The sequence below is a fragment of the Pelobates fuscus genome, chromosome 1, assembly GCF_036172605.1.
Source record: "Pelobates fuscus isolate aPelFus1 chromosome 1, aPelFus1.pri, whole genome shotgun sequence".
In the NCBI taxonomy this organism is placed as follows: domain Eukaryota; kingdom Metazoa; phylum Chordata; class Amphibia; order Anura; family Pelobatidae; genus Pelobates; species Pelobates fuscus.
The window spans coordinates 210,311,855-210,338,488 of record NC_086317.1 but is presented as its reverse complement, the minus strand read 5'-3'; the positions used below and the strand labels follow the sequence as shown (position 1 = coordinate 210,338,488).

General features: G+C 43.0%; 2 protein-coding genes across 2 annotated transcripts in view; both read right to left on the bottom strand.

Moving 5' to 3' along the window:
• LOC134610960 (putative transmembrane protein 244) overlaps window positions 1-5,875 on the bottom strand; it is a 43,066-nt gene extending 37,191 nt beyond the window's left edge. Inside the window, exons 1-2 of the mRNA XM_063454376.1 lie at window positions 5,786-5,875; window positions 3,354-3,439 (exon numbers count right to left, since the gene is read on the bottom strand). Of these exons, the coding sequence (XP_063310446.1) occupies window positions 3,354-3,439; window positions 5,786-5,794 (95 nt within the window). The 5' untranslated portion in view covers window positions 5,795-5,875. The remainder of the gene's footprint in view (window positions 1-3,353; window positions 3,440-5,785) is intronic.
• The window catches only part of EPB41 (erythrocyte membrane protein band 4.1), a 403,184-nt gene that overhangs the window by 59,469 nt on the left and 317,081 nt on the right, over window positions 1-26,634 (bottom strand). The gene's annotated exons all lie outside the window — the stretch shown is intronic.

Below are 26,634 nucleotides of genomic sequence, written 5' to 3'. Positions count from 1 at the left end.
TGACCTAGAGGGGTAGGAGCTGCGCTACGGTGCAGCGTAGGTTAAAGTGGGAGTTGCATTGCTTGTGGTTTTATCGCTCAGTACTAGGGTGTCGGGCTGTTGCCGTAAAACCTGCACCCGAAGTTTAGTAGCATAAGCCTCGCTGATGCGGCTGTCGGTAAGCTGGCTGCCAGTGCTCTAGGTCTGCTTGGGGTTAGTTTGAGGCTGATGCTTTAGTGCTTTATGTTAGTGCTGCTGGGATAGACCCTATTACCCCGGGTGTTGGAGGGGGAGGGGGGGGGAGTTTGAAGGAGACGTACAATGTTTGGCATAGGGGTGTCGTAAGTGATTAGTAGTTAACAGTGTGGGTACTCCACAACAAGGAGCCCCTGTAAATTTAAATGATTTTAACAACATCTCAACATGCATGCAAGTTCAGTCATTGGGAGGAATGGTTCTGTTGAGAGCCGGTGGTCTGGGAGCAGAGTGGTATTGTGGTCATCTCAGGTATTAGCTGCTGCATTTGCCGCTGTTTCTACCCGTCTGGGGACGAACGGGACCACCTTTGTGGGATTCCAGGTGGGTGAGTGCGCTAGTGTGGTGCGCTTTCTGTGATGGGCATGGGGGCTATGGGAAGTCCCAGGGTAGGCAGCAAGTCTTTCACCCCCTGTATGTCCCGGATGTTGGAAACCGTGGACCCGTGGCGGACTAGCAGTGTGCGCGAGCCTCTCCAGTTGTATTGTACCTTGTGCTGGCATAGTATGGCTGTAAAAGGCTGGAGCGAACGTCGCCATGCCAGAGTGGATCTTGACAGATCAGCATAGAAGGAGAGCTGCATGTTCTCAAACTGGTAGGGTGAGCAGTTCCTTGTACTTGCATCACCGCTGTCTTGTCTCCATAGTTTTGAAAGGAGGTCTCGCGGGGCCGTTGCTGGGGCTTTGGCTGTTCGTGGCAGCCGAAACATTCTCTCTCTGGGCACTTGCCTGGCTTGCTTGGGAGGTAGGAGTGCCTGCATGAGTCTCCGTAGCACATGTGGCAGCTCGGACTCCGGTATCTCTTCTCCGATACCCCGGATATTAACATTTAGGCTGCGCCTCTGATCTTCCAGTGCTGCAATGCGCTGCTTATTGGTGAGGTGCTGTTGTTTCAGCTCTTGTACCGTTTGCTGTAGACTTTGCAATTGTTGCTTATCTTGCCGAGAGTCTGTCTCCAGGCAGGTCCTTATGTAGTTGGGCCATGTCGGCCTGTATCGTGAGCTGGAGCCCTGCTAGCAGCTCCTTCATGACAGCAGTGGTCACCGGAGACTGGAGAGGTGCTGTGGTAAAGTCGTCGGAGACATCGGAGCAAAAGTCACTGTAGGCGGCCATGTTTGGGCCCCGGGCGCTGAGCGCATGTTTCCAGAGGTCTCCGAAACTCGGGATTTGCCGCGGGTTGTCATGCTTCGGCTTTTTAGTTTTCCGGCCCATGTTGGTGGCATTGGCCCGCGGGTCCGTTTGGTGCCGGTTTCGTTGGGGTAAGGCTGGGCTTGCTTTTTGCGGAGCTCATGTTGTGTGCGGCCATTCAGGTCTGTGGCTTGGCCAAAAAAAGTTTTATTTCACTTTATTTTGCTTACTATCAATGAGTTGCTTTCTTTCATGAAAGTTAAGGTTGGAACTTTATTTAGTTCCACTTTTCTTTTTTGTGCGGTACTAATTTTTGTTCTAATAAGCAATTGTATCATCAAGGTGCCTAGGCAAGTACCTGGTAGCTATCTTGTCTAGAATGTTATTAGATAAGCTCTCTTGAAAAGCAGTCACACGGGATTAACTATTCCAACCAACCACAAAGTCTGAAGTCCTGAATTCTTAAAGGAGCTCAATGAAGTGGTCTGGGTGCCAGGTCCATCTAGGATTAACCCTTTCTGCTGTAAACATAGCAGTTTCTCGGAAACTGCTATGTTTACCTATGGGTTAATCCAGCCTCTAGTGGCTGTCTCATTGACAGCGGCTAGAGGCGCTTCCGCGCTTCTCACTGTGATTTTCACAGTGAGAAGACGCCAGCGTCCATAGGATGCCGGTGACGTCAGAAGAGGGAGGAGAGTTCCAGCATTGGAAAAAAGGAAAGGATTAACCCCTTCCTCCCCATGGGAGTGGGCACCCTCAGGACACTATAGTGCCAGGAAAACGAGTATGTTTTCCTGGCACTACAGTGGTCCTTTAAGCAGTCAGAAACCATACAAGAACCCTATTTTATTCTCATAAGAGCCTCCCTGCAGAACTAACTTGGTATGGTAAATCAAATGTTCTCTTAAATACAGATAGCAACTTTGCATATTTGTACACCAAGATTTGTACAAGATTCCCAGACAGGATTAGACCAAGTGTCACAGCACAGCCTGAGCCCTGCAGACAGCAAGGCATGGCTTAAGAGACCTGGCTGGGTTTGAACTCACAGCTCCAGCATCCATCCCAGTCAGGTTCTCTGCCATGACATCCACCAGGGGACTTCAGTTTCTGTTTGCATTTTTTCTACTTCCTGACCCTTTGCCTTGATTAAGCAGCACTTATCCACCTGCAACCCTTTTCCAATTAGGGTCAGCTGCATCTAATTAGCAGGCTGTAAAAGCCAGCCCTGCCTGAAAGCTAGTATCTGGTCATTTTGCCTGTTTGGTGTTTCCTCCTGGATCTTTGCTACACTACTGACTAATTTCCTGGACTCTGCCTGCTTTACCGACTATGTTACTCCGCTGCCAGCCCTGACTTCTGCTTCTCGTCTGACCCTGCCTTTGGATTACCCCTTTATCTGTACTGCGTTTTTGGATTTTGTCTCCTACTTGTGCCATCTACTGCAACTGGGCTCCAAATCCTGGTAAACTGTTCCATAAGTCCCCAGCAAGCAAGATTTGTCAGTCAGATGATTTTTCAGAACCTTATTTTTGCTCTATTCATGGGGTAAGAACGAGGTTAAGAAAACCTCAACAAAGCATAGGATGCCCATTTTACCTTTGAGGGGGAGTCATATTAACAGGAGAGGCAGAAGGACTAGGCAAAGGAGCAGTCGAGCTAATATGGTTTGTAAGGTTTGAGCTAATTGATCCATGCAATGATAGAAGATGTCAATCCTAGCACTGCAAATCACCCTTTGTTTTGTAAGGTCTGTAGATTCCATAAAGGCTCTGTTGTAATGTTAGGATTGGGGTAGGAACCAATGGACACTATAGTGTTAGGAATGCAGTTTTGTATTTCTCACACTATAGTGTTCCTTTAACACATAACGATTTTGGGCCAACCAATTAGTATGTGAATACATATGTGTATGTTTGTCAGTTTTTGTAGTGAATTTACATGTATTTTAGATGTTCAGACTAGATGCGCCCCAACAGAATTTAGTCTTACCTCATGGCTCCTGTACACACACTGCATGTCATGTAGAAGACAATATAGAAAATAATAAGGCACAGGAGAAGTTGGGTGCAGACAACCTGTAATATTAAAAGAAAAATAACACAAACTACCATTAGGAAGTCATTCTGAAATATAAAAAGCAGCTAAGATATAAAAGAATGTTTCCAATAAAACTAATATAAACTAAAAGTAGTGTCAGCGCTGAATAAATATCAATATAGGCCAAACATTTCTAAAATAGGTCAATATTTGGTGCTTTTTAGACCTCTCTATAACTCCCTTTATCTTTATACACTGCTCAAACAAATAAAGGGAACACTTAAACAACACAATGTTACTCCTGGTCAATCACACTTCTGTGAAATCAAACTGTCCACTTAGGAAGCAACACTGAGTGACAGTCAATTTCACATGCTGTTGTGCAAATGGGATAGACAACAGGTGGAAATTATAGGCAATTAGCAAGACACCACCAATAAAGGAGTGATTCTGCAGGTGGTGACCACAGACCACTTCTCAGTCACTGGCTGAGGTTTTGGTCACTTTTGAATGCTGGCGGTGCTTTCACTCTAGTGGTAGATGGCACATCAATGAGAGCTGTGGCAAGAAGGTTTGCTATGTCGGTCAGCGTAGTGTCCAGAGCATGGAGGCGCTACCAGGAGACAGGCCAGTACATCAGGAGACGTGGAGGAGGCCGTAGGAGGGCAACAACCCAGCAGCAGGACCGCTACCTCCGCCTTTGTGCAAGGAGGAACAGGAGGAGCACTGCCAGAGCCCTGCAAAATGACTTCCTGCAGGCCACAAATGTGCATGTGTCTGCTCAAATGGTCAGAAACCGACTCCATGAGGGTGGTATGAGGGCCTGACGTCCACAGCTGGGGGTTGTGCTTACAGCCCAACACCATGCAGGATGTGTGGCATTTGCCAGAGAACACCAAGATTGGCAAATTCGCCACTGGCGCCCTGTGCTCTTCACAGATGAAAGCAGGTTCACACAGAGCACATGTGACAGACGTGACAGAGTCTGGAGACGCCGTGGAGAACGTTCTGCTGCCTGTAACATCCTCCAGCATGACCGGTTTGGCAGTGGGTCAGTAATGGTGTGTGGTGGCATTTCTTTGGGGGGTCTGCACAGCCCTCAATGTGCTCGCCAGAGGTAGCCTGACTGCCATTAGGTACCGAGATGAGATCCTCAGACCCCTTATGCTGGTGCGGTTGGCCCTGGGTTCCTCCTAATGCAAGACAATGCTAGACCTCATGTGGCTGGAGTGTGTCAGCAGTTCCTGCAAGACGAAGGCATTGATGCTATGGACTGGCCCACCTCTTCCCCAGACCTGAATCCAATTGAGCACATCTGGGACATCATGTCTCGCTCCATCCACCAATGTCATGTTGCACCACAGACTGTCCAGGAGTTGGCAGATTCTTTAGTCCAGGTCTGGGAGGAGATCCCTCAGGAGACCATCCGCCACCTCATCAGGAGCATGCACAGGCATTGTAGGGAGGTTATACAGGCACGTGGAGGCCACACACACTACTGAGCCTCATTTTGACTTGTTTTAAGGACATTACATCAAAGTTGGATCAGCCTGTAGTGTGTTTTTCCACTTTAATTTTGAGTGTGACTCCAAATCCAGACCTCCATGGGTTGGAAAATTTGATTTCCATTTTGTAATTTTTGTGTGATTTTTGTTGTCAGCACATTCAACTATATAAAGAACAAAGTATTTCAGAAGAATATTTAATTCATTCAGATCTAGGATGTGTTATATTTGTGTTCCCTTTATTTTTTTTGAGCAGTGTATATAACCTTTCACTATAACTCCTACTTTCTATACATATAACCTCTCTATATCTCTCTCTCACCCACCCTTATAAGCACAGTCTATGAATCCTTTTCTCTTTCTTATTTTTGATATATATATATATATATATATATATATATATATATATATATATGTCCTATTGTGTTTTATACCCCACCTCCTATAGAATGTAAGCTCGTTTGAGCAGGGTCCTCTCCAACCTATCGTTCCTGTCCCTATTTATAGTTAAATCCCCCTCTCATAACATTGTAAAGCGCTACGGAATCTGTTGGCGCTATATAAATGGCAATAATAATACGAATATATATATAGAATACATGCACATATACATACACACCATTGCTGCTCTCTTCTCTCTTGTGCCTAAGGTTCTTGCTGTGACCAAGAGGATTATAGGATATACTGAAAATCAGATTATGTTATTAGCTAATAAATAGTGACAACATGGTATAGAAACCAACTGTCACATAAATAGACGAAGTTAAGGTGCAGAAAACAGATTTCAGTTTTTCCATACACCTTTTGAAGATGTTCTGATTAATCCAAGATATGCTAAATTTTCATTAAACATGTATTCAAATCTCTAATTATATTTACCTTGGACATGGTAGTTATTATATCATGGTGTTGACCAATGAACACATATAGTCTTGCTGTAAATACAGATGGTCCTTGTTTTCTGATTTTATAGTGAAAACCATGGACTGTGGTCCACAAAAAGACAATTGCAAGAAAAGTGAGTTAAATGCATTTAGTAATTGGGCTTTGCAGGCATTAAAAAACCTCTAAAAACGTATTCAAATTTGACAACTGCATATGTATATATGTACATTGACCAGCCACAACATTAAAACCACTTGCTTAATATTGTGTTGGTCCTCCTTGTGCTGCCAAATCAGCTCTGATGTGTCGAAGCATGGCCTCCACAAGACCTCTTAACATGTCCTGTGCTATCTGCACCAAGTCATTCGCAACAGATCCTTTAAGTTCAGCAAGTTGCAAGGTGGGGCCTCCATGGATCGGATTGTTGTTTCAGCACATCCCACAGGTTCTCAATCGGATTGAGATCTGGGGAATTATGGAGGCCAAGGCAAAACGTTAAACTCTTAGTCATGTTCCTCAAACCATTTCTGAAAAATGATCGCAGTGTGGCAGGGTCTATTATCCTGCTGAAAGAGGTCATTGCCATCAGGGAACACCGTTGCCATGAAGGGATGTATATGGTCTACAAAAATTTCTAGGTAGGTCGTACGTGTCAAAGTAACATCCACATGAATGGCAGGACCCAAGGTTTTCCAGCAGAACATTGACCAGAGCATGACACTGTACAAAAAAAAAACCAATAGTATTGCGCCGGTGATTCAATATCACAAAATAAAATCACAACTATTAAAAAAGCAGCACTATATAATGTGAAAAAAGCTTCAATCACATGTATACAAGAAACCCAAATATAAAGTGCGCTGTGCCTTTAAGACTATAAATACTTTTTGGTAATAGTGTAATTTCACACAAAACAATTGGTGTAACAATATAGATGTACACAAAAAAAGTGAAAAGGTGCACTGTGTTAACACTCACTATTCTGTGCAATATTGTGCAAAGAAAATTTTCAAGTGATAAAAAATCTTACTCTATATTACTCACTAAGGAGTCTCGCACTTTACTTGTCTCCAAGTTCCAATATGGTATCTCGAAAAGAGAGAAAAACCGGGACAAGCAATAGGGCAGTATGTATGAATAAAAATAATTAAAAGGACACTATAGTCAGCAGAACAACTTATTATAATGAAGTAGATTTGGTGTATAGATCATGCCCCTGCAGTCTCACTGCTCAATTCCCTGCAATTAAGGAGTTAAATCACTTTGTTTATACAACCCTAGTCCTACCTCTCTGGATGTAACTTGCACAGCCTTCCTAAACACTTCCTGTAAAGTCATCTAATGTTCACACTTCCTTTATTTTAAATTCTGTTTAACTTAGAATTCCTCATCTCCTGCTCTGTTAATAGCTTGCTAGACCCAGCAGGAGCCTCTTGTATGTAATTAAAGTTCAATCTACAAAGCAGGAGATAAAAACCTTTAAAGGGAAACTCCAGTGCCAGGAAAACAATCCGTTTTCCTGGCACTGCCGGTTCCCTCTCCCTCCCAATCCCTGGTTGTTGAAGGGGTGAAAACCCCTTCAGTAACTTACCACAGGCAGCGACGATGTCCCACGTCGCTGCTTCTTCTTCCGCTGCTGCTCCTCCCAGTGATTGAATCGGCCGGTGGGCGAGACTGATCCCGTCCACCGGCAATGCCGCACATGCGCATTAGAGCTCCACATAGGAAAGCATTGAAAATGCATTTAATGCTTTCCTATGGGGAAATGAGCAACGCGTGAGGACGTCCAGCGACTCTCTAGCACAGGTTTCCTGTGCTAGGGACACGTAAGTGCTCCACTAGAGGTGGAGTTAACCCTGCAAGGTAATTATTGCAGTTTATAAAAAAAAAACTGCAATAATTACACTTGCAGGGTTAAGAGTAGTGGGAGTTGGCACCCAGACCACTCCAATGGGCAGAAGTTGTCTGGGTGCCTGGAGTGTCCCTTTAAAGTTAGTTGCATCAGATTGAAAATGAAACCATTTTGTTTTCATGCCAGCTGTGTCAATCACAACCATAGGAGGTGTGGCTAGGGCTGCATTAACAGAAACAAAACTGATTTAACTCCTAAATGGCAGAGAATTGAGCAGTAAAACTACAGAGACATGATATATACACCCAAACTGCTTCATTAAGCCAAATCTGTTTTAGTGACTATAGTGTCCCTTTAAGAAAACAATCGATTGAAACACTCACAATTATAGAGAAGTAAAGTCTGCTCTAAACTTTGATTGCATCTTTCGCATAATATACAGACTTGAAACTGTGTGTGAAGATAAATAATACTTTATTAACAAATGGATAAAAACCGTTTCCAGACAGGTAAGTCCCCTTTCAGGTATTCCTTCCTCTCTTCCGATGTAGTATCCAGTCCCTGTGTCGAATGCCGGCTTCATAGGACTCAAAGGGCTGGATTTGTGTACAACTTACACGCTTACGTCCGTCGAGCGTAATGACGTCATAGCATGATGGCACGTTTCCCCCACCACCACCACCCACGTGCATCAATGAGCTTTCGGCTCCCATGACCCTGATGCCAGTTCTACAGTTGTCATTCCTTCCACCACTTTTGGTAGATACTAACCACTGCATACTGGGAACAACCCACAAGACTTGCAATTTTGGAGATGCGATCAGTCGTCTAGTCGTAACTATTTGTCCCTTGTCAAAGTCACTTCCCTTTCGCTTGCCCATTTTTCCTGCTTTCAACGCATTCAGTTCTAGAACTGACTGTTCACTTGCTGCCTAAAATATGCCACCCTTGACAGGTGACATTGTAATGATATGAGTAGAGTTTAGTGAACCCGAAATGTAAAGAGTTCGGTGTTGAGCGAACCCGAACTGTAAAGAGTTCGGTGTTCTGCGATTTAATGGTGCGTTTTGAAAGGCTGCAGGGAAGCCAATCAACAAGCGTTTTACTCGTGTGCCCTTAGAAGCCATCACAGCCATGCCTACTAATGGCATGGCTGTGATTGGCCAATGCAGCATGTGAGCTATCTACCAAAAGGCTGAAAGACCTAAATTGGTCTTTCAGCCACATTTACTAATACTAAGTAAAGATGACTTAGTATTAGTAAATTCAGCCCCTACTCGCTATACCGTGAATAGGGGCATGTCTAGCCAGTGGCTGCTCACTGTCCTCTCCCCCTGCATGGTGTGTGGGGGCCCTAAATAAGATTGCGGGAGGGGACCTACTATCCTCCCCCCCAGCCCCCACCCCTGTGCGGTGGGTGGGGGCCCTACATAACAATGAGGGGGGGACCTACTGTCCTCCCCCCCTGGCCCCCACTCCTCAGTGGTGTGTGGGGGCCCTAAATAAGAATGAGGGAGGGGACCTACTGTTCTCCCCCCCGGCCCCCACCCCTGCGCGGCAGGTGGGGGCCCAAAATAAAAATTATAACCCCCTACCTCAAAAAAATAACCCCTACCTACCACCCTCATCCTAAAAATAATGACGGGGGGCCATAAGCTAGATACCTGTAAAAATAAACAAAACTTACCATTTGATGTCTTCTTTCTTCTAAAATCTTCTTTTTTTCAGCCCCAAAAAAGGCCAAAGAAAAATCCATAATAACCAACGCACTTAAAAAACAAAACAAAAAAAAAAAGAGCGCAGGGGTGGGGGCCAATAGTTTTTTGGGGGGGGTTTATAGTGAGCAGCCACGGTACAGCGAGTAGGGGCTGAATTTACTAATAATAAGTAATCTTTACTTAGTATTAGTAAATGTGTCTGAAAGACCAATTTAGGTCTTTCAGCATTTTAGATAGCCTTTATCAACTAAGCGGCTGCTTATTTTGTTATTTTAAGTGATTTCCCTATCCACATTTGTTTGCATGGCACTTGTCCTACTCTTACCCCCATTTTACTTCCTTTTGCAGCCCTCTAGCCCTTTCCAGAACTTTTTTAGAGGCATTTTAGTGCCCAAAAGTTCGGGTCCCCATTGACTTCAATGGGGTTCGGGTTCGAGGTCAAGTTCGGGTCAAGTTCGAGCCCGAACTTGAACTTTTGACGAAGTTCGGCCGAACTAGGCGTACCCGAACATCCAGGTGTCCGCTCAACTCTAGATATGAGCAATGTTATTCACTTCACTCATCAATTTTCACATTGTGGTTGATCAGTTTATATAAACAAAATAACCGTTGCAGTTTAAGCCCTTAAGTCCCCGCCGTCCTATGTATTTACCCAAGCCGGCGATTGCATTGGGGGGACTCACCTGGCATCCCAGGGAGTCCCCCTGCTGCCGTTCCTGCCCTCCTGGGCCATGTGATCGCGAGGTCCTTGCGAGGACCTCACGATCACATGGACGGCACAGCCATCCATAGCAGTGCCAGCAGGGGGAGTGCCTGTACTTACAGGTACTCCTTCTGCTGCCTGAAAATGTAAAAATTTTTTAAAAAATGTAAAAAAAAAAAAAAGTTAAAACAGTTTAAAATTAAATGATATATATATTAATATCAAAATACACGTATGATCTAATTAAATATATATATATATATATTTATATAGAATATAAAATAAATATGTAAATACGTTAAAAAATGAAAATTAAAAAAATACAAAATAAATTATATATATATATATATATGTGTGTGTAATTTTGTTCTAACTGTATTCTGATATTAATATATATTTATATTGATATCAAAATACACGTAGATCGAAATAATAAATATATATATATATATATATATATATATATATATACACACGTGGGACCTGCCTCACAACCCAGACCAAAAGTCCAGGGGATTTAATTTGCTAGCACTTTATTTAACCCTGTAACTTTCCAAGACACCATAAAACCCTTACATAGGGGGGTACTGTTTTACTCGGAAGACTTCGCTTAACACACAAACATTGGCCAAAATTGGCGTTCAAATTAGTTTTTTGCATTTTTCACACACAAACAAATATTAACACTAACTTTGGCCAGTGTTTGTGACCAAGTGGCTTCTAAGAAAGACTAGACATACACCATTTGTAATACCTTGGGTTGTCTAGTATTGCAAATGGTATGCCTCATGGGGGTAATTCTCATTCCTGGCCTACCATACGGTCTTAAACGCTACGTAACCAATCTGGCGAATTTCAATGTGAAAAAACTGAAAAATGTTACATGCTGGATTTAACCTTGTAACTTCCCAAAACACCATAAAACCTGTACATAGGGGCAGTGGCGTATTTAGCCCAAGGCAAACTAGGCATTTGCCTTGGGCGGCACAAATGTCAGGGTGGCGGTCCAGTGCCCGGGACCCAGACACTGTCCGGGCGGCGGTGCAGGACCGGGACCCAGTATGCCTGATGTTCAAAGTAGGAGTCACAGCGTGGAGGTGGATTAGCAGGGTCTGGTGCAGGGTAACCGCACGCCCCCTTGTGTTGAGCACCAGCGTTTGTGCAGCCACATACCAAGACCCTGAATCAGCTTCAGCGGATACCAGGAACTAGGAGCTTGGAAATTAAGCAGACCTCCCAGGAGCTGAATAGGGAGGCTCTGCAGCAAGATTGTATCCAGTACTAGAAACAAGGCTAGACTAGAGATAGGCACCAAACATGAAAACAAGACAGAACTAGTAGAACCCAGAACCAGAGAAGGATAGTAAGCTAAACCCAGAACATATACACAAGACAAGAGGAATACATGAACATAACATGGGCATGACTGGACAGGACTGTACATGGACTGGGTATACAAACTAAAACAAGACAAGAAAACATAGGTAAAACAAGAGGAGCAATAACTAAGTACTACATATGAAAATCATGGGGATTTAGTCACATTATATGATCATACATTGCATAAGCCTGCCAACAACGCCAATGTACCCCATATCTGGCAGGTCTTACACTGCCTAATGTATGCTAAAACAACCAAAAGACATATATAGCACTTACCTGCAAGAAAGGGCAGAAGCCTTGAGGAGCTGCCTGCAGGAACACTGAAACAGAGTGAATGAAGGAAAACAAACGGGTGTGGCAACATAAAACAAACATTTAAATGAAACCTGGAGACTGTGAATCCCAGGGATGGATTACAGGAATGAACCCAGAAATACCAGCATAAAAAAAAACCAGACATAGAATAGAAAACCAAAAACCAAGAAAAACTAAACAAGAATTGTAACAAGAGTACTGGATACTAGAAGCCAAGGCCAGACATCTCCACAGAACAGAGCAGGACGTGACAACTAACCACTTGGGCATCCCGGTGGTCTCCCTGTCATGGGGGTCCCAGGGCAGGCCTGTTGGCCACCTTAATGCCCCCCCCTCCCCCCCCACTGCTGTAATGACATCCGAGGCGGCAAGGGAGCTGTCATGTCCCTGCTCTGCTCCCTCACGCACTGATGCCGCCGTTTGCTGATGCCGCAAGAGCCGGAATATGATGTCATATTCCGGCTCCTGGCTTCAGTAGACGGACCGCAAGGGAGCAGAGCAGGGACATGACAGCTCCCTTGCCGCCTCGGATGTCATTACAGCAGTGGGGGGGGGGGGTGGTAGGAAGGCTGTGGATTTTTTTTTATTATTATAATAATAATAATAATAATAATTAGTGAGTGTGTTTCTGTGAGTGTGTCTGTGTGACTGAGTGTATGTATGAGTTTATCTGTCAGTGTGTGTGAGTGTCTGTGTGTGTCCGTGAGTGTGCATATGAGTTTCTGTCTGTGAGTATATGTGTGTGCATATGAGTGTTTGTGCGTGTGTCTGTCAGTATGTCTGTTTGAGTGTCTGTCAAATCAGCGAGAGTCTGTTTGTCATTGCGTCTGTGTTTGACTATCAGTGTGTCTTAATCAGGAAGAGGTGTGGCCTTGACCGGTAGGGGTGGGGAAAAATTAGATTGGGGGGATTCCCAGGTTTAGTCATGCCTAGGGCAGCACCAAACCAAAATACACCAGTGCATAGGGGGTACTGTTTTACACATGAGACATCACTGAATACAAATATGTGTATTTTATTGCAGTAAAAGCAAACAGTATTATGACATTCACAGTTAGAATGTCACTTAGAACTAAAAAAAATTAAAATTCTTATTTTCTCCCTTTTTTTTATATTTTTTTCATATTAAATTATGTTTCATAGCTAAATATTTGATGTTAAATGAAAGCCATATTTTCCTGGCATGTGGTGGCAGTACAATAGGGATGTACTCTTCCCATAGGCAAGCATCTGAAAGAAATCAATTAACATAAAAAGTTCCTCCCCTTACCAGGTATAAGAGACCCTGCAGCCTTAGGACCTCAGTTCTCTTTCTTGTTCCAACAGGAACGGTCGGCATCTGGAAGATGGAGGGCAGTGGTGAGGCACATGGGTTGCTGCCAGGGGTATCCGGCCTGATAGCCTCCCGGGTGGAGCGCTGAACGGCCATTCAATTATGGAGGCAGGTATGAAAAGCCTGCTTTTATGCCGCGTGAGGTCACCGGCTAAACAAGGAGGCGGTCCTTTAGGGCAGCGAATCCCTGCCCATCGGAGGAGCATGCGCACAGCGGTGGAACGCACGCCCGGGTGGTTTTGCGTTCCACCGGAGTTCCGACCGCGCTATCGCGCATGCGCGGTCTGAACTCCCCAAAAAATGGTGCCAAATTTGAAATAAGCTGCCTATATATGCTGTGCAGATCTGTCTGTCATCATGGATGCTTGACATTGAAGATCTCCCGTGTCACCAGCCCCCCCACACGGGTCAGAGGTTTTAGAGGTAGGATCCTGATGGCTTCTATTCTTTAAAACTTTCTAGATAGAATGATTAAAGTAGAATTCAAATATTGTTTAAATTTGTGTATTACAGATATATCTAGCCCTGTTTCTACGGATAATATGGATAAAGACAAGGTTCCTACTCCTGTTTCTAAAAAAGCCAGTTCCAAGTCTAAACATCTCTGTTGTAGTGAATGCACCACTCCTTTACCAGATGGGTTCAAGAGGAAAATCTGCAATAATTGCTCCTCATTATCGCTAGAAAAATCCAAGCAACAAGAAATGAAGTGTTTTTTGTCTTGGTTTCAGGATAATCTAGCCCAAACCTTTGAGTCTTTTAAAGAAACAGCTCAGACTTCTCCAGTTAAAACTAATAAACAGCGAGCTAAAAGGAAGAGGACACCTTCTGGTTCAGAACTCTCTTCTGGGGAATGTTCCTTTTCGGATTCAGAATCCTCTAACGAATCTTCTGATAATGAAGTGGGGTTTCCTCGTGACGAGCTGAGGAAATTTATTAAAGAGGTTACTATGGTCCTTGCTGATGAGACAGCAGATAAAAACAGGAGTACATTTTTTCCAATCCAACAAAAGATGCTGGATTTAATTTTCAGGGAATGGAAGAACCCAGAGAAAAGGGCCTTTATTTCCAGTCATTTTAAAAGAATTGTTAAAATACAGGAGGGTGATAAATGGGAGAATTTACCAGTAGTTGATGTACAAGTTGCGCAATTGTCTAAAAAAACTACTTTACCTATTGGGGAGATTTCGGGTCTGAAAGACCCTATGGATAAGAGAGCTGAAACTTCCAGCAGACGGGCTTATCAGGCAGCAGGTTTTTAGGCAAAAGCTGCATTAGCCGGTGCTTCAGTAGCAAGAGCTCAGAATCTTTGGCTGAATACCTTGGAAGAAGGTCTGGGTGATACCCAGGACAAAGACCTGTCCCTCCTATTCCAAAATTTGAGATTGTCAAATGAGTATCTTATGGATATTGTTGCGGAGTTGATTAAGCTATCAGCTCGTATCATGGGTTTGTCATCTGTAACCCGAAGGGCACTGTGGCTTAACCCCTTAAGGACCAAACTTCTGGAATAAAAGGGAATCATGACATGTCACACATGTCATGTGTCCTTAAGGGGTTAAGGCCTGGGCAGCAGACACTGCTTCAAAAGCTGCATTATGTGAACTTCCCTTGGAGAAGAAAAAGTTGTTTGGTTCTCCCCTAGAAGAATTGGTACGACAAATGTCAGAAACTAAAAAGGCCTTGCCCCAGGACAGAAAGTATTCCTGGAAGCCCAGGTACAGAAATTTCCAATTCAGGCATCGGAGGGGTTTTCAAGATAAACCCAGGGGGTTTTGTCAACAAAAGAGATCAGAAATTTGACACTCACAAAGACAAGAATGACACAAACAAACGTTTCTGACGCCATCAGAGTAGGAGGAAGGTTACAGAAATTCGTTCACAAATGGAGAGAAAAAAATACAAATCCATGGGTTTTGAATATAATCAAAAATGGTTACCGAATAGAATTCTTGGATTCTCCAAGGTCAAATTTCCTTGTCTCCTCCTACCAGTCAAAATTAAAAAACAAGCCCTTTTTACCGCCACTGTTTCCCTTTTAAGAAAAGGTGTTATAGAAAGGGTTCCAAATTCTCAAGTTTATCAAGGGGTATACTCCCTGTGTATGCTTTTCTTGTTCAGCTGTTCCAGTTCGGAGTGTTATTTCGTATCCAGATCGGGAGTGTGGTGTTCTGCAGTAGCTGTGGACTGGGACACCCAGTCTGGCTTTTATTACAACCAAGTACATACAGGACACTCCCAGGGGGAGGATGAAATTAACCAATCACATGGATGTACCTCCCACACATTTCCTCCCCTTAGATTAACACTTAACACAATTATACTGTACACCTTTTTCCCCAATTCCTGGATGTACCCCAAATACCTATGCTACACCTCCAAAACAGGTATCCCCTGATAGCCCTTATTCAGGGGGACAACATATCCAAGAATCAGGTCATTCGGATGAATGGTTCGGGAGATATGAAGTTCCAAAGATTTGACCGACCGCATGGGTAAAGTATCCGAAAACAGTTCCATGCATTTTGGCCCTGCGGTCGGTCACAAACAAGGGAATGAAAACAGGCGAATTGCCTGTGTTATAGAGCCTGGAGAGGGTTTGAATGAATTCCCTTGTTTGTGGGGTTCTTTCTACCGAACGGCGGGTCATTCGGTAGTTTCCATACGAATTTCTGGAAGTATGGAGGTCTCAGCGGTGTTTGCCTAGTCAAGTGTCCGATTTTAGTTCCAGACACTCGACGGCAAAACACCGCTGTTCGGTAGGTTAAGATGGCCGCCGCCACGTGGTTGTTTCCTGAATGGCGGCCACCCAGAGGACACAGAACACATTACATGATTGCCAATTACCCGTTTGCAACATTGTTGCAAACGGTAATTGGAGGCACCCTTAATCCTGGGTGGTCTGGTTGTTCGGTAGTTTCCTCAATACAATGAATGGAGTGATTCTACCGAACAATCAGATGAAGGCTGCATATATATATATAACCCAGGTTAACTGCATACAAAAATACATACATGACATGAAAGTATTAAAGGCAGGATTACTGTACTACGCTCCACAGTCTTAAAGGTACAGTAGTCCCAAAAGTTCCAATATGTCCATCGCTGCTTTTAAAGGGCCAGCAGCAGCAATACAAATTATTACATGCCCAAATATAGTTTCTAAAGTGCAATATGTCCAGGGGCCATAGTCAGCGGGCAGGAGGCTAGCAGCCAGGCCTCTCCAGTTCACAGTGGCGAAGCTGGTTTCGCCACACTCCCGCTTGTTCCTTGTTCCAAAACCAGACATGTCTTTTCGCCCAATTTTAGATCTAAAATCCCTAAACAAACTTGTTTCTTATCAATATTTCCGAATGGAAACAATAGAGTCTGTCACTCATATCCTTCTAAGAGGAGATTTTATGGCCACCCTGGATCTAAAGGATGCCTATCTGCATGTTCCTATGGATGTGAGCTCAAGAAGATACCTCAGGTTTGCTATAAAGAAAGGAAAGAATATCCATCATTTCCAGTTCAAGGCTCTCCCGTTCGGGCTAGCCTCAGCACCCAGGATTTTTACAAAGATCCTCACGCCAATCACTGCACTTTTAAGGCTACAAGGTATCACAATTGTACCCTATTTGGACGACTGGTGGATAAAAGCAGATACAAGAACCACGCTGAATTCAGATGTGGCCTACACTCTAAAAATCCTGGAAGAACATGGGTGGATTATAAATCTAGAAAAGTCACATCTTACCCCTTCAAAGTCCATTCTATTTTTAGGGTTTTTGATCAAGTCAGATACCCTGTCAATTCATCTTTCAAGCAAGAAGAAGACAAAGATAAAGTGGTTGATATCGAAACTTCTTCAGGTATCAGAATGTTCCGTAAGAAAAGCCATGCAGGTTTTGGGTCATCTGACCTCTACGATTCCAGCAGTAAAATGGGCCAGAGCGGAATCAAGGCCCTTACAATGGGAAATACTTACGCAGTGGTCAAAAAAAGAAGAAGACTTGGATGCAATCATGTGTATATCAAATCATACAAAAGAAAGAATCTCTTGGTGGCTGCAGGAAAAATTCCTTACAAAAGGCCGGTCCTTTCACCTAAGATCCTGGGTAGTAATTTCAACAGATGCATCAAAAACAGGTTGGGGAGCTCACCTAGGTTATCACTTAAGACAGGGTGTTTGGTCAAAAGACAAAACAAAGGAATCGTCAAATTTCAGAGAAATGCTAGCAGTCCTCTACGCCCTTCAAGAGTTTGAAGTTTTCATTTTCGGGAAAGCTGTAAAGATCCAGTCGGACAATCAGACTACCGTGTTCTACCTGAACAAACAAGGCGGTACAAAAGTAAAAAAATGATACCTTCTTTGCTCTCGAATTATGTCCTCGGCACAGTACCATCTGGAAGACATTTCAGCCGTTCACATTCGGGGGGTAGACAACATTGTTGCCGACGATTTGAGCAGATCAAAATGGCCCCAGAATGAGTGGTCGCTCAATCAAGTAGTCTTTGCTCAGCTGGTGGGGGGATTCGGCCTTCCAGTTATAGACCTTATGGCAAGAAGATCAAATGCAAAAGTAAGAGCGTTTGCCTCCCTTTTCAGGGTAGACAGGCCTCTGGTAATAAACGGTCTTTCAATCCGGTGGGAATTTCCCCTTGCTTACATTTTTCCCCCGGTAAGCTTAATTCCGAGAATTCTACACAAAGTGTCTTCGGATCAGGCACGTCTCCTGGCCATACTGCCGTACTGGCCAAATCGCAGCTGGTTCTCGGGTTTGAGGAATATGACTTTAACCCCTTAAGGACACATGACATGTGTGACATGTCATGATTCCCTTTTATTCCAGAAGTTTGGTCCTTAAGGGGTTAAAGTACTGGACTCTTCCGGTTACGCCGGATCTTCTGGAAAACGCGGATGTCCCAGTGGAAGTATTGGAGATGTTCAAATTGACAGCTTGGCTGCTGCAAGGCTGATTCTGCATCATAAGGGTATTCAAAAAGAGAGGTTTCAATTGCTTTTAAACTCCACTAGGAGCTCTACCTCTTCTATATACTTGAAGATTTGGACAAGATTTCTTCACTGGTGCATTACTAAATTAGATCCCATCCGTCTGCTGACACAATCCTTCATTTTTTGCAAGATGGTCTTGAACAGGGTTTTAGTCGATCTACCCTCAAGGTCCAAATTTCTGCTCTAAGTCATTTTTTGGTAAAGAATTGGGCTTCTAATACTCTCATTAGGAGATTTTTTAAAGCAGTAAGGACAGGGCCGGTGCAAGGATTTTTGGGTACATAGGCGAAGATGTATTTTTCCGCCCCCCCCCATTCAAAAATAACATCTTCACCTATGTGCCTCTTAACCAGCCCCTCTCCCCGTCCATTATTGGTCCCCTCCCTTCCCTGTCCCTTAGTGTTCTTCTGACAGTCACACACACTCAATGACAAACACAGAGACTCACTGATCTAACACACACACTGATTGACACTCATTGACAGACACACTGATAGTCACACACAGACTCAATGACAAAGATACTCTCACTGATTTGAGACACTCAAACACACACTGACAGACACACACATACACTGACACACTCATACACTCACATGCAACACTCATACAATCACTCACAGACACACATACACTCACTCACGCACACACTCAGTCACTCACAGACACACATACACTCACTCACGCACACACTCACAGTCACTCACAGACACACATACACTCACGCACACACTCACGCACACACACACTCACACACATACACTCACATACACTCACGCACACACTCACACACTCACAGACACTCACTCACACACTCACTCACACACACTCACAGACACATACACACTCAGACACACAGACACTCACTCACACACTCTCACACAGACACTCACACACAGACACTCACACACAGACACTCACACACAGACACTCACACACAGACACTCACACACAGACACACACTCTCACACAGACACACACTCTCACACAGACACACACAGACACACACTCACTCACACACTCACTCACACACTCACTCACACACTCACTCACACACTCTCACACAGACACTCACACAGACACTCACACACTCTCACACAGACACTCACACACTCTCACACAGACACTCACACACTCAAACACACAGACAGACACTCTCACACACAGACACATCACATACATTCACAAATTATTTTAATAAATAAATAATATCCACCCAGCCTCCCTACCTGGAGAGCTGGTGTGGATCATTCCCTGGGGTCCAGTGGGGCTGCTGGGCGGCGTGCGGCGAGCAGCACTGCCGCACTGGGAGCGGAGATGGTGGCCGGCAGGAGGGAGAGTTTTCCCTCCTGCCGGTCACTGAAATCTTGCGCCCCCGGAGCCGGTGCGCCCTAAGGCGGCCGCCTGTGCCGCCTTATGGACGTGCCGGCCCTGAGTAAGGATCTTAAGGCCTCCTATAAAAGTCTGGTTTCCCTCTTGGGATTTGTCCTTAGTTTTAAAATTTCTTTGTTCTCAACCTTTTGAGCCACTAGAAAATGCCTCTTTGAAGAATGTGTCCCTAAAATCCGTGTTTCTAGTAGCAATTACTTCAGCTAAGAGAATTGGAGAACTGCAGGCGCTGTCCTCTTCGCCTGACTTTACTAAGTTTTATCCGGATAAAGTGGTTATGTTCCCTAAGCCTTCATTTCTTCCGAAAGTCATCTCCTCCAAAGTTATCAACCAACCTATTTGTCTGCCTTCCTTCATTGGTCCGGCTAAGCCGGATTGGGAATTTGATTGGAACCTACTGGATGTAGGGAGGTCGCTTAAAATCTACTTAGAACGCTCCTCTACATATAGAAAAATGGATAATTTTTTCGTGAATTTCTTCGGAAACTTCAAAGGTCAAGTTGCATCCAAAGCCACTTTGGCAAGATGGTTGGTAGAGGTTATAAAGTTGGCTTATTCTTCATCGAACCTTCCTATACCTGTTTCCTTGAAAGCACATTCCACTAGAGCCATGGCTACGTCTTGGGCCGAAGAAGCATGTGCATCTCCGGAAGAGATATGTAAAGCAGCTACCTGGTCTTCTTTCAACACCTTTGTGAAGCATTACAGACTAGATGTATTCTCTGCCTCTGACGCTGAATTCGGGCACAAGGTGTTACAAGCTGTTTTGGACTAATTCCCGCCCTTACTTGGGATCTCGATATATCCCTATTGTACTGCCACCATATGCCAGGAAAAACTGCAATTTTACTCACCGTAAATTCCTTTTTCCTTAATATGGTGGCAGTACAGCACACCCTCCCTTTATGTAATTAATCAAAAGTTTTTTGAGGTTTTTGTGGTTCCACTGTGGTGTTCTTGACACGTACTGAGGTCCTAAGGCTGCAGGGTCTCTTATACCTGGTAAGGGGAGGAACTTTTTATGTTAATTGATTTCTTTCAGATGCTTGCCTATGGGAAGAGTACATCCCTATTGTACTGCCACCATATTAAGGAAAAAGGGAATTTACAGTGAGTAAAATTGCAGTTTTCTTCTGAATTAAATGATATATAATAAGGGTGGATGCATTTAGTATGAAAGAGGCGAATTACGGTTGAACAGACATATAGCGCAAATTCCAGATTTTGTTTACATTTTGATTTGATCACAACATGTACATTTGGCTCAGTCCTTAAGGGGTTAAATATTAACAAAATAAGTAATAATAAGAAATATGAATAAATAATACCCAAGTTCAGTGCCTACCCCTTGGGTACAACAACCCCCCCCCCCCCCGTAACTATATATGCACTGTAAATAAATATATAATTACCTAACCACCTTATTACTGCTATTATCACAGCTTCAGAAGCTTGTCTTACGCTTAATGACACAAGCAATTTTTGCATTTTCTTGCTGTTTGCGTTTAACTGCAATTTGCATCTCTCTCGTTTATTGCACCATATATACTGTTTTTTAAAGGACAGAAAGGGCTTTAATTTGATGTAACATATATATATATATATATATATATATAAATGCTTATTTATTATCAAAAAAATACAGAAAAGTGCAATAATAATGTGTGCATAATTAGTGCAGGTTAAAGAAAGCAATTAAAAATAAATTCATTTAGTTGTTCTGATTTACAGAATATATAATTTTTTGGTACTTACAGGTCACAAAGCACAAGGAGTAAAATAAACTTTTAATGTGGAGCAATTTTAGAATTTGGTATGTTTGTCTTGTAAGCTTAATAGCCATAAAAGAAAACAAAATTGGCACACAAAAGTATATATTTATATAAAGTAGACATCACAGGTTATTTACCTAAGGTTGTTTTGACACTTTCTACGTAGTCATTTCACCGCCAACCTCTGCTAAATATTAGAGAAAAATTTAGTTTTTTTTTGGTTTTTGGTACACAAACTTATAACAAAGAACTTCTCATGTGTATTTTGTAAAGTTGGTGTGTGCTATTCCTGTACAAAGTTTTATTTTGTGTTCAGTTACATCTGCTGAGTAAAATGACACCCCCTTTGTATGTCTTTGGCACTATTTCGTGAAGCTACAGTGCCATATATGAGACCTGTCCTTTTCAGTATTCACAGTAGAATTTTGAGAGACAGATTTAATGAGCCAATGCTTCCATTTGGGGTATTATAACAGTTTGACTGTTTAAAAAAAACCCCACAAAGGCCTACCATTTGTAAAAGTAGACACTCCAGGGTATCTCATATGGTGCATATTGTGCCTTAACATGCCCCCATTTGTTGCGGACCGTTTCACTCACAAGAGGATAAAAACCGTTTAGGCGATAATCCCCTTTCCCATAGACCAGCAGCTACTGCAATCACCAACCTCCCGAACTCAAAACTGCACAAATCGAACAGCAGACACACTAACCCTGGAAGCAGCTGAACAGGAAAAGCAATATGAACAGCTTACACTCCTGGCAATCGGCATACAGTCAAATTCCCCCCAAGAATAAGACGACACTTCACTTTCAGGGTTAAACAGCAACAACACTGATTTATTCACACAACAGGCTTATATAGGATTCTCCCATGCAAGGGAGGGATTTACAGTGCACCAATACAGTTTAAGGTACAACCCACACATCTCCTCCCTCTAACTTATCTGTTAACACAATTAAACAGTACACCATTTCCCCTAAGTTTTGGATGTACTCTAAATACTTGGGGTACATCCACAAATCCAGTATCTCCAGATAGCCCTAGTCTGGAGGGACAACATAGTTGAAAATCAGCCAATTCGGATAAAGGGTTCGGGAGTTATGGGACTATAAAGTATTGACCGACCGCTCAGGCAAAGTAACCGAAAATAGTTCCATGAGGTTTGGCCTTGCGGTCGGTCTCTGTTAATGTATTAAAAAGTCCCGAACGGCTTGCCATCCGTGGGTTTCCTTGGGTTCGTTAGATTCCCCATGTTAACATTAGTCTTTCTACTGAGCGGCGGCTCGTTCGGTAGTTGCAGCATGAATCCACGGAAGTCTGGAGGTCTCAACGGTGTTTGCTTAGTGGAGTGTCCGATTTTAGTTCCAGACACTCAACGGCAAAACACCGCTGTTCGGGAGCTAAGATGGCCACCGCCACGTGTTCGATTGACGAACAAAGGCCACCCAGCGTTTGTCAATTAAGCTGCGGTTAACCGCAGCTTCTGGGCGGTCAATTGACGGCACACTCCATCTCCTAGGTGGTCCCTCATACGGTAGTTTGTTCGGTAGATGAAATCTACCGAACACCCTGGCAGAAAGGCACGAATAAGCCTTTCTGCAGGGAAAATAAACCTTTTTCAAGTCTGGTCCATAGTCCAAAGGGAGCAGGCGGGCAACCAGGCTTCTCCAGTTCACAGTGGCGAGGTTGGTTTCGCCACACCATTTTTTCACCAATATATGCCAAAGAATGTGGTAAACAATTATTTGGGGCATTTTTTACATACGGATTACATTTTTGCTGGGCATTTTGTATATTTCATATGTGCCACTAAGTTCAAACCCCCAAATTATGCTCAGCTAAGTCTTCTGAGTAAAATGACACCCCCCTTGTATGTCTTTGGCAATATTTTGTGAAGTTACAGTGCTGTAAAAGAGACGTGACAAGTTTATGTTTTTAAGTGTGAATTTTCATGGAGGGTTTTGATCTGTCCGTGTTCCACTTTGGAGCACTTGAGCAGGCTACATATTACAACTACACCATAAAGGCATACCATTTCTTAAAGAACACATCCCAGGGTATTTCAAAAGGCATATTTTGAACCTTAGCGTGGGATCATTTTTCCGCTAGCTTGTACCAAGTGTAGTGGTAATAAGCATTCTGCCTTTTTGACACACAAAGTGAGTTTGCACAGTATATTTTGCAAACCTTATGTGTGCTACGACTGTATAATACTTCACATGTTGCTCAGCTATGTCGGCTGAGTACAGCAATAACCCCGTATGTACCTTTGCCAGGTATATGTGGACATTGGAGGTGCACATTTGGGACATAGCCATTCCATTTTTTTTTCAAACTTTAAATTTTTGCGCTGAGCCCATGTCCCATTTTAGAGTATTTTACCAGGCTATATAATCCAAATGCACCATAAAGCCATACCATTTCTTAAAGAAGACATCCCAGGGTATTTCAAAAGGCATATTTTAAACCTTAGCATGGGAAAATTTTTCCGCTAGCTTGTACCAAGTGTAGTGGTAATAAGCATTTTTTCTGCCTTTTTGACACACAAAGTGAGTTTGCGCAGTGTATTTTGCAAACCTTATGTGTGCTATGACTGTATAATACTTCATATGTTGCTCAGCTATGTCGTCTGAGTACAGCAATACCCCGTATGTACCTTTGCCAGGTATACGTGGATGTTGAAGGGGCACATTTGAGACGCAGTCATTAATTTTTTTCTAACTTTGAAGTTTTACGCTGTGTCCATGTTCCATTTTGGAGTAGTGTAGATGGTTGGTTATTGAAACTTCCCCCCAAACACATACTATTTATTAAAGAATACACCCTGGGGTAATTCAAAAGGCATATTTTGAACCTTAGCATGGGATCATTTTTTCTCTACTGATCCAGGTGCAGTGGTAATGAGCATTTTTTTTTTTAATTCTTTATTTTTGTTGTGCATAAGTTTAGTACAGTCGCGCGTGTGGTACCCCAAAGGCAATCCTCCAGCGCATTATAAGCTTTTGAACATTGAGGTACATGTTTAGTCTAGCACATTTTCATAAGGTTAAAGTATGTAATGAACATTAACGGTTTTCATTGCTTGGGCATACACATAACATAGCGTGACCTCGCTTCACTTCTGAACATAGCATTCGTTATAGCAGGTTATATGCCAGTGAGTTAGTGTTAAAATAAAAATTAAAAATTAAGGCGAAACAGTAGATCGGTCTAGTCGTTAGAGTAAAGTTAGAAGGTTAGAGTAATCAAGTACTGTCCTGCGTCTAGCGCAGCTTAAAATAAATAATAAAGACTGCCCCGTTTAATGCCTACTCGCTGCACATATTAAGTAATGTAAATGCTTCTTAAGGCTGTAGGTAAATGTGGTCTCAATTATGATCTAGTAATAAATTTACAGGGTCAATTAGGGATCAAGAGATGATCATGAGACATAGGTTAGCCCTTACGGCATCAGGTGCTAGCCAGTATGCAAAACATGGCAAGTAATATCATGGCAAAAAATAACAGTAATGGTAGGTATGTTAGAAGAATTCCGCCTAGTCTATGCTATATTATTAGGTTTATACAGTGCTTAAACTAGGCTGAGGACAACACAGATTATGCTTACATGAGAGGGGGAGAGGAAATAGACATGAGGGTGAAACAAGCTGGGTGCCAGGCAGGCAGGTATGTAATCATTATGTTAATAGGTGACAGGCTATCTAAGAGCATGGCTGATGCGTGCTGTAAGGCGCTATGCTAGTGTATGAAAAAAACACAAGGAAATGCTTGGATGTTCTCCCATAAAAGAAAGGGAAGAACTGCCAAGCCGGCTGGTATAGATACGTGTGCACATAGATGTTATGCCAAAAAGAATCTTAGAATCTGGAGTCCAGTGGGTAAATGGGTATCAGAGAGATGTTAAGTATGATAACTATAGTGCGTGAGAAGTATCTCCAAATCCACAAAAAATATATATACAGACTTTAATAATCTATTCAAGAGAAAGAGATACTATAGCAACTATGTATCAATGAAAACTCTCTGGTTCCCCTAGTTGCCTATAATTTACCTTTGGTATCAGAAGCAAATCCATTTATCGGAGTGCTGTTACACAGGGGGTTATAGGCAATAGGCCCCTATACAGCAGAATACCTTCAAAAAAATCCTTTGGTGTATTCAATCAATTTCGAGATTAATAACTCGATATACACATTATAGAGTTATGAAGGGTGTTAGACCAAACGTTTAAAATTAGCAGAGAATTAGTCAGGAGTTTAAATTAACATAGCGTCACGTCAGCGATGACGACGTGAAGCACCTTTGCCCTGATTGGCCAGCAGCGATTTAAATACCGGGAGTTTCTGGGCGGCAAATCCGGTCCCTGACGAAGGAGTTGCTTACTCCGAAACGCGCGTCGGATCTCATCTGGGGGGATTCCCGAGTCACAGCACTCGATCACTGCACTATGCACCTTTCACCACGCACTGAGGAAATCCTCCCCTCTACTGTTCACCTTTAGTTATGATTTACCATCTTTTCTAATTTTTCGTTTTCTCACTATTACTCTCTCTGGAGTCTGATTTCGTAGGGCAGGCTCCACAGCATTTAGTGTAACGACCTAGTTTAGAACACCCACGAAGGTGTTTATTAGCAGAAGCAAGGGAAATAGAGATAGCATAGGAGATCAGTTAGTATCTCTTTCTGTGACATTCTGATTTTATGTCAGTCACTTTTTACTTTGACTCCGCTATCTCCCTTTGTCTATCTAGACATTTACTACTCCTGACTAATTCTCTGCTAATTTTAAACGTTTGGTCTAACACCCTTCATAACTCTATAATGTGTATATCGAGTTATTAATCTCGAAATTGATTGAATACACCAAAGGATTTTTTTGAAGGTATTCTGCTGTATAGGGGCCTATTGCCTATAACCCCCTGTGTAACAGCACTCCGATAAATGGATTTGCTTCTGATACCAAAGGTAAATTATAGGCAACTAGGGGAACCAGAGAGTTTTCATTGATACATAGTTGCTATAGTATCTCTTTCTCTTGAATAGATTATTAAAGTCTGTATATATATTTTTTGTGGATTTGGAGATACTTCTCACGCACTATAGTTATCATACTTAACATCTCTCTGATACCCATTTACCCACTGGACTCCAGATTCTAAGATTCTTTTTGGCATAACATCTATGTGCACACGTATCTATACCAGCCGGCTTGGCAGTTCTTCCCTTTCTTTTATGGGAGAACATCCAAGCATTTCCTTGTGTTTTTTTCATTGACATAACTTAAGGGTTCATGCCCATTTTGGGTGTAGCTGGTATCACCCACCCCGACCATTTTTTCCTAGTCGGAGATTCTACCTTGTGTGAATCTTTTGACT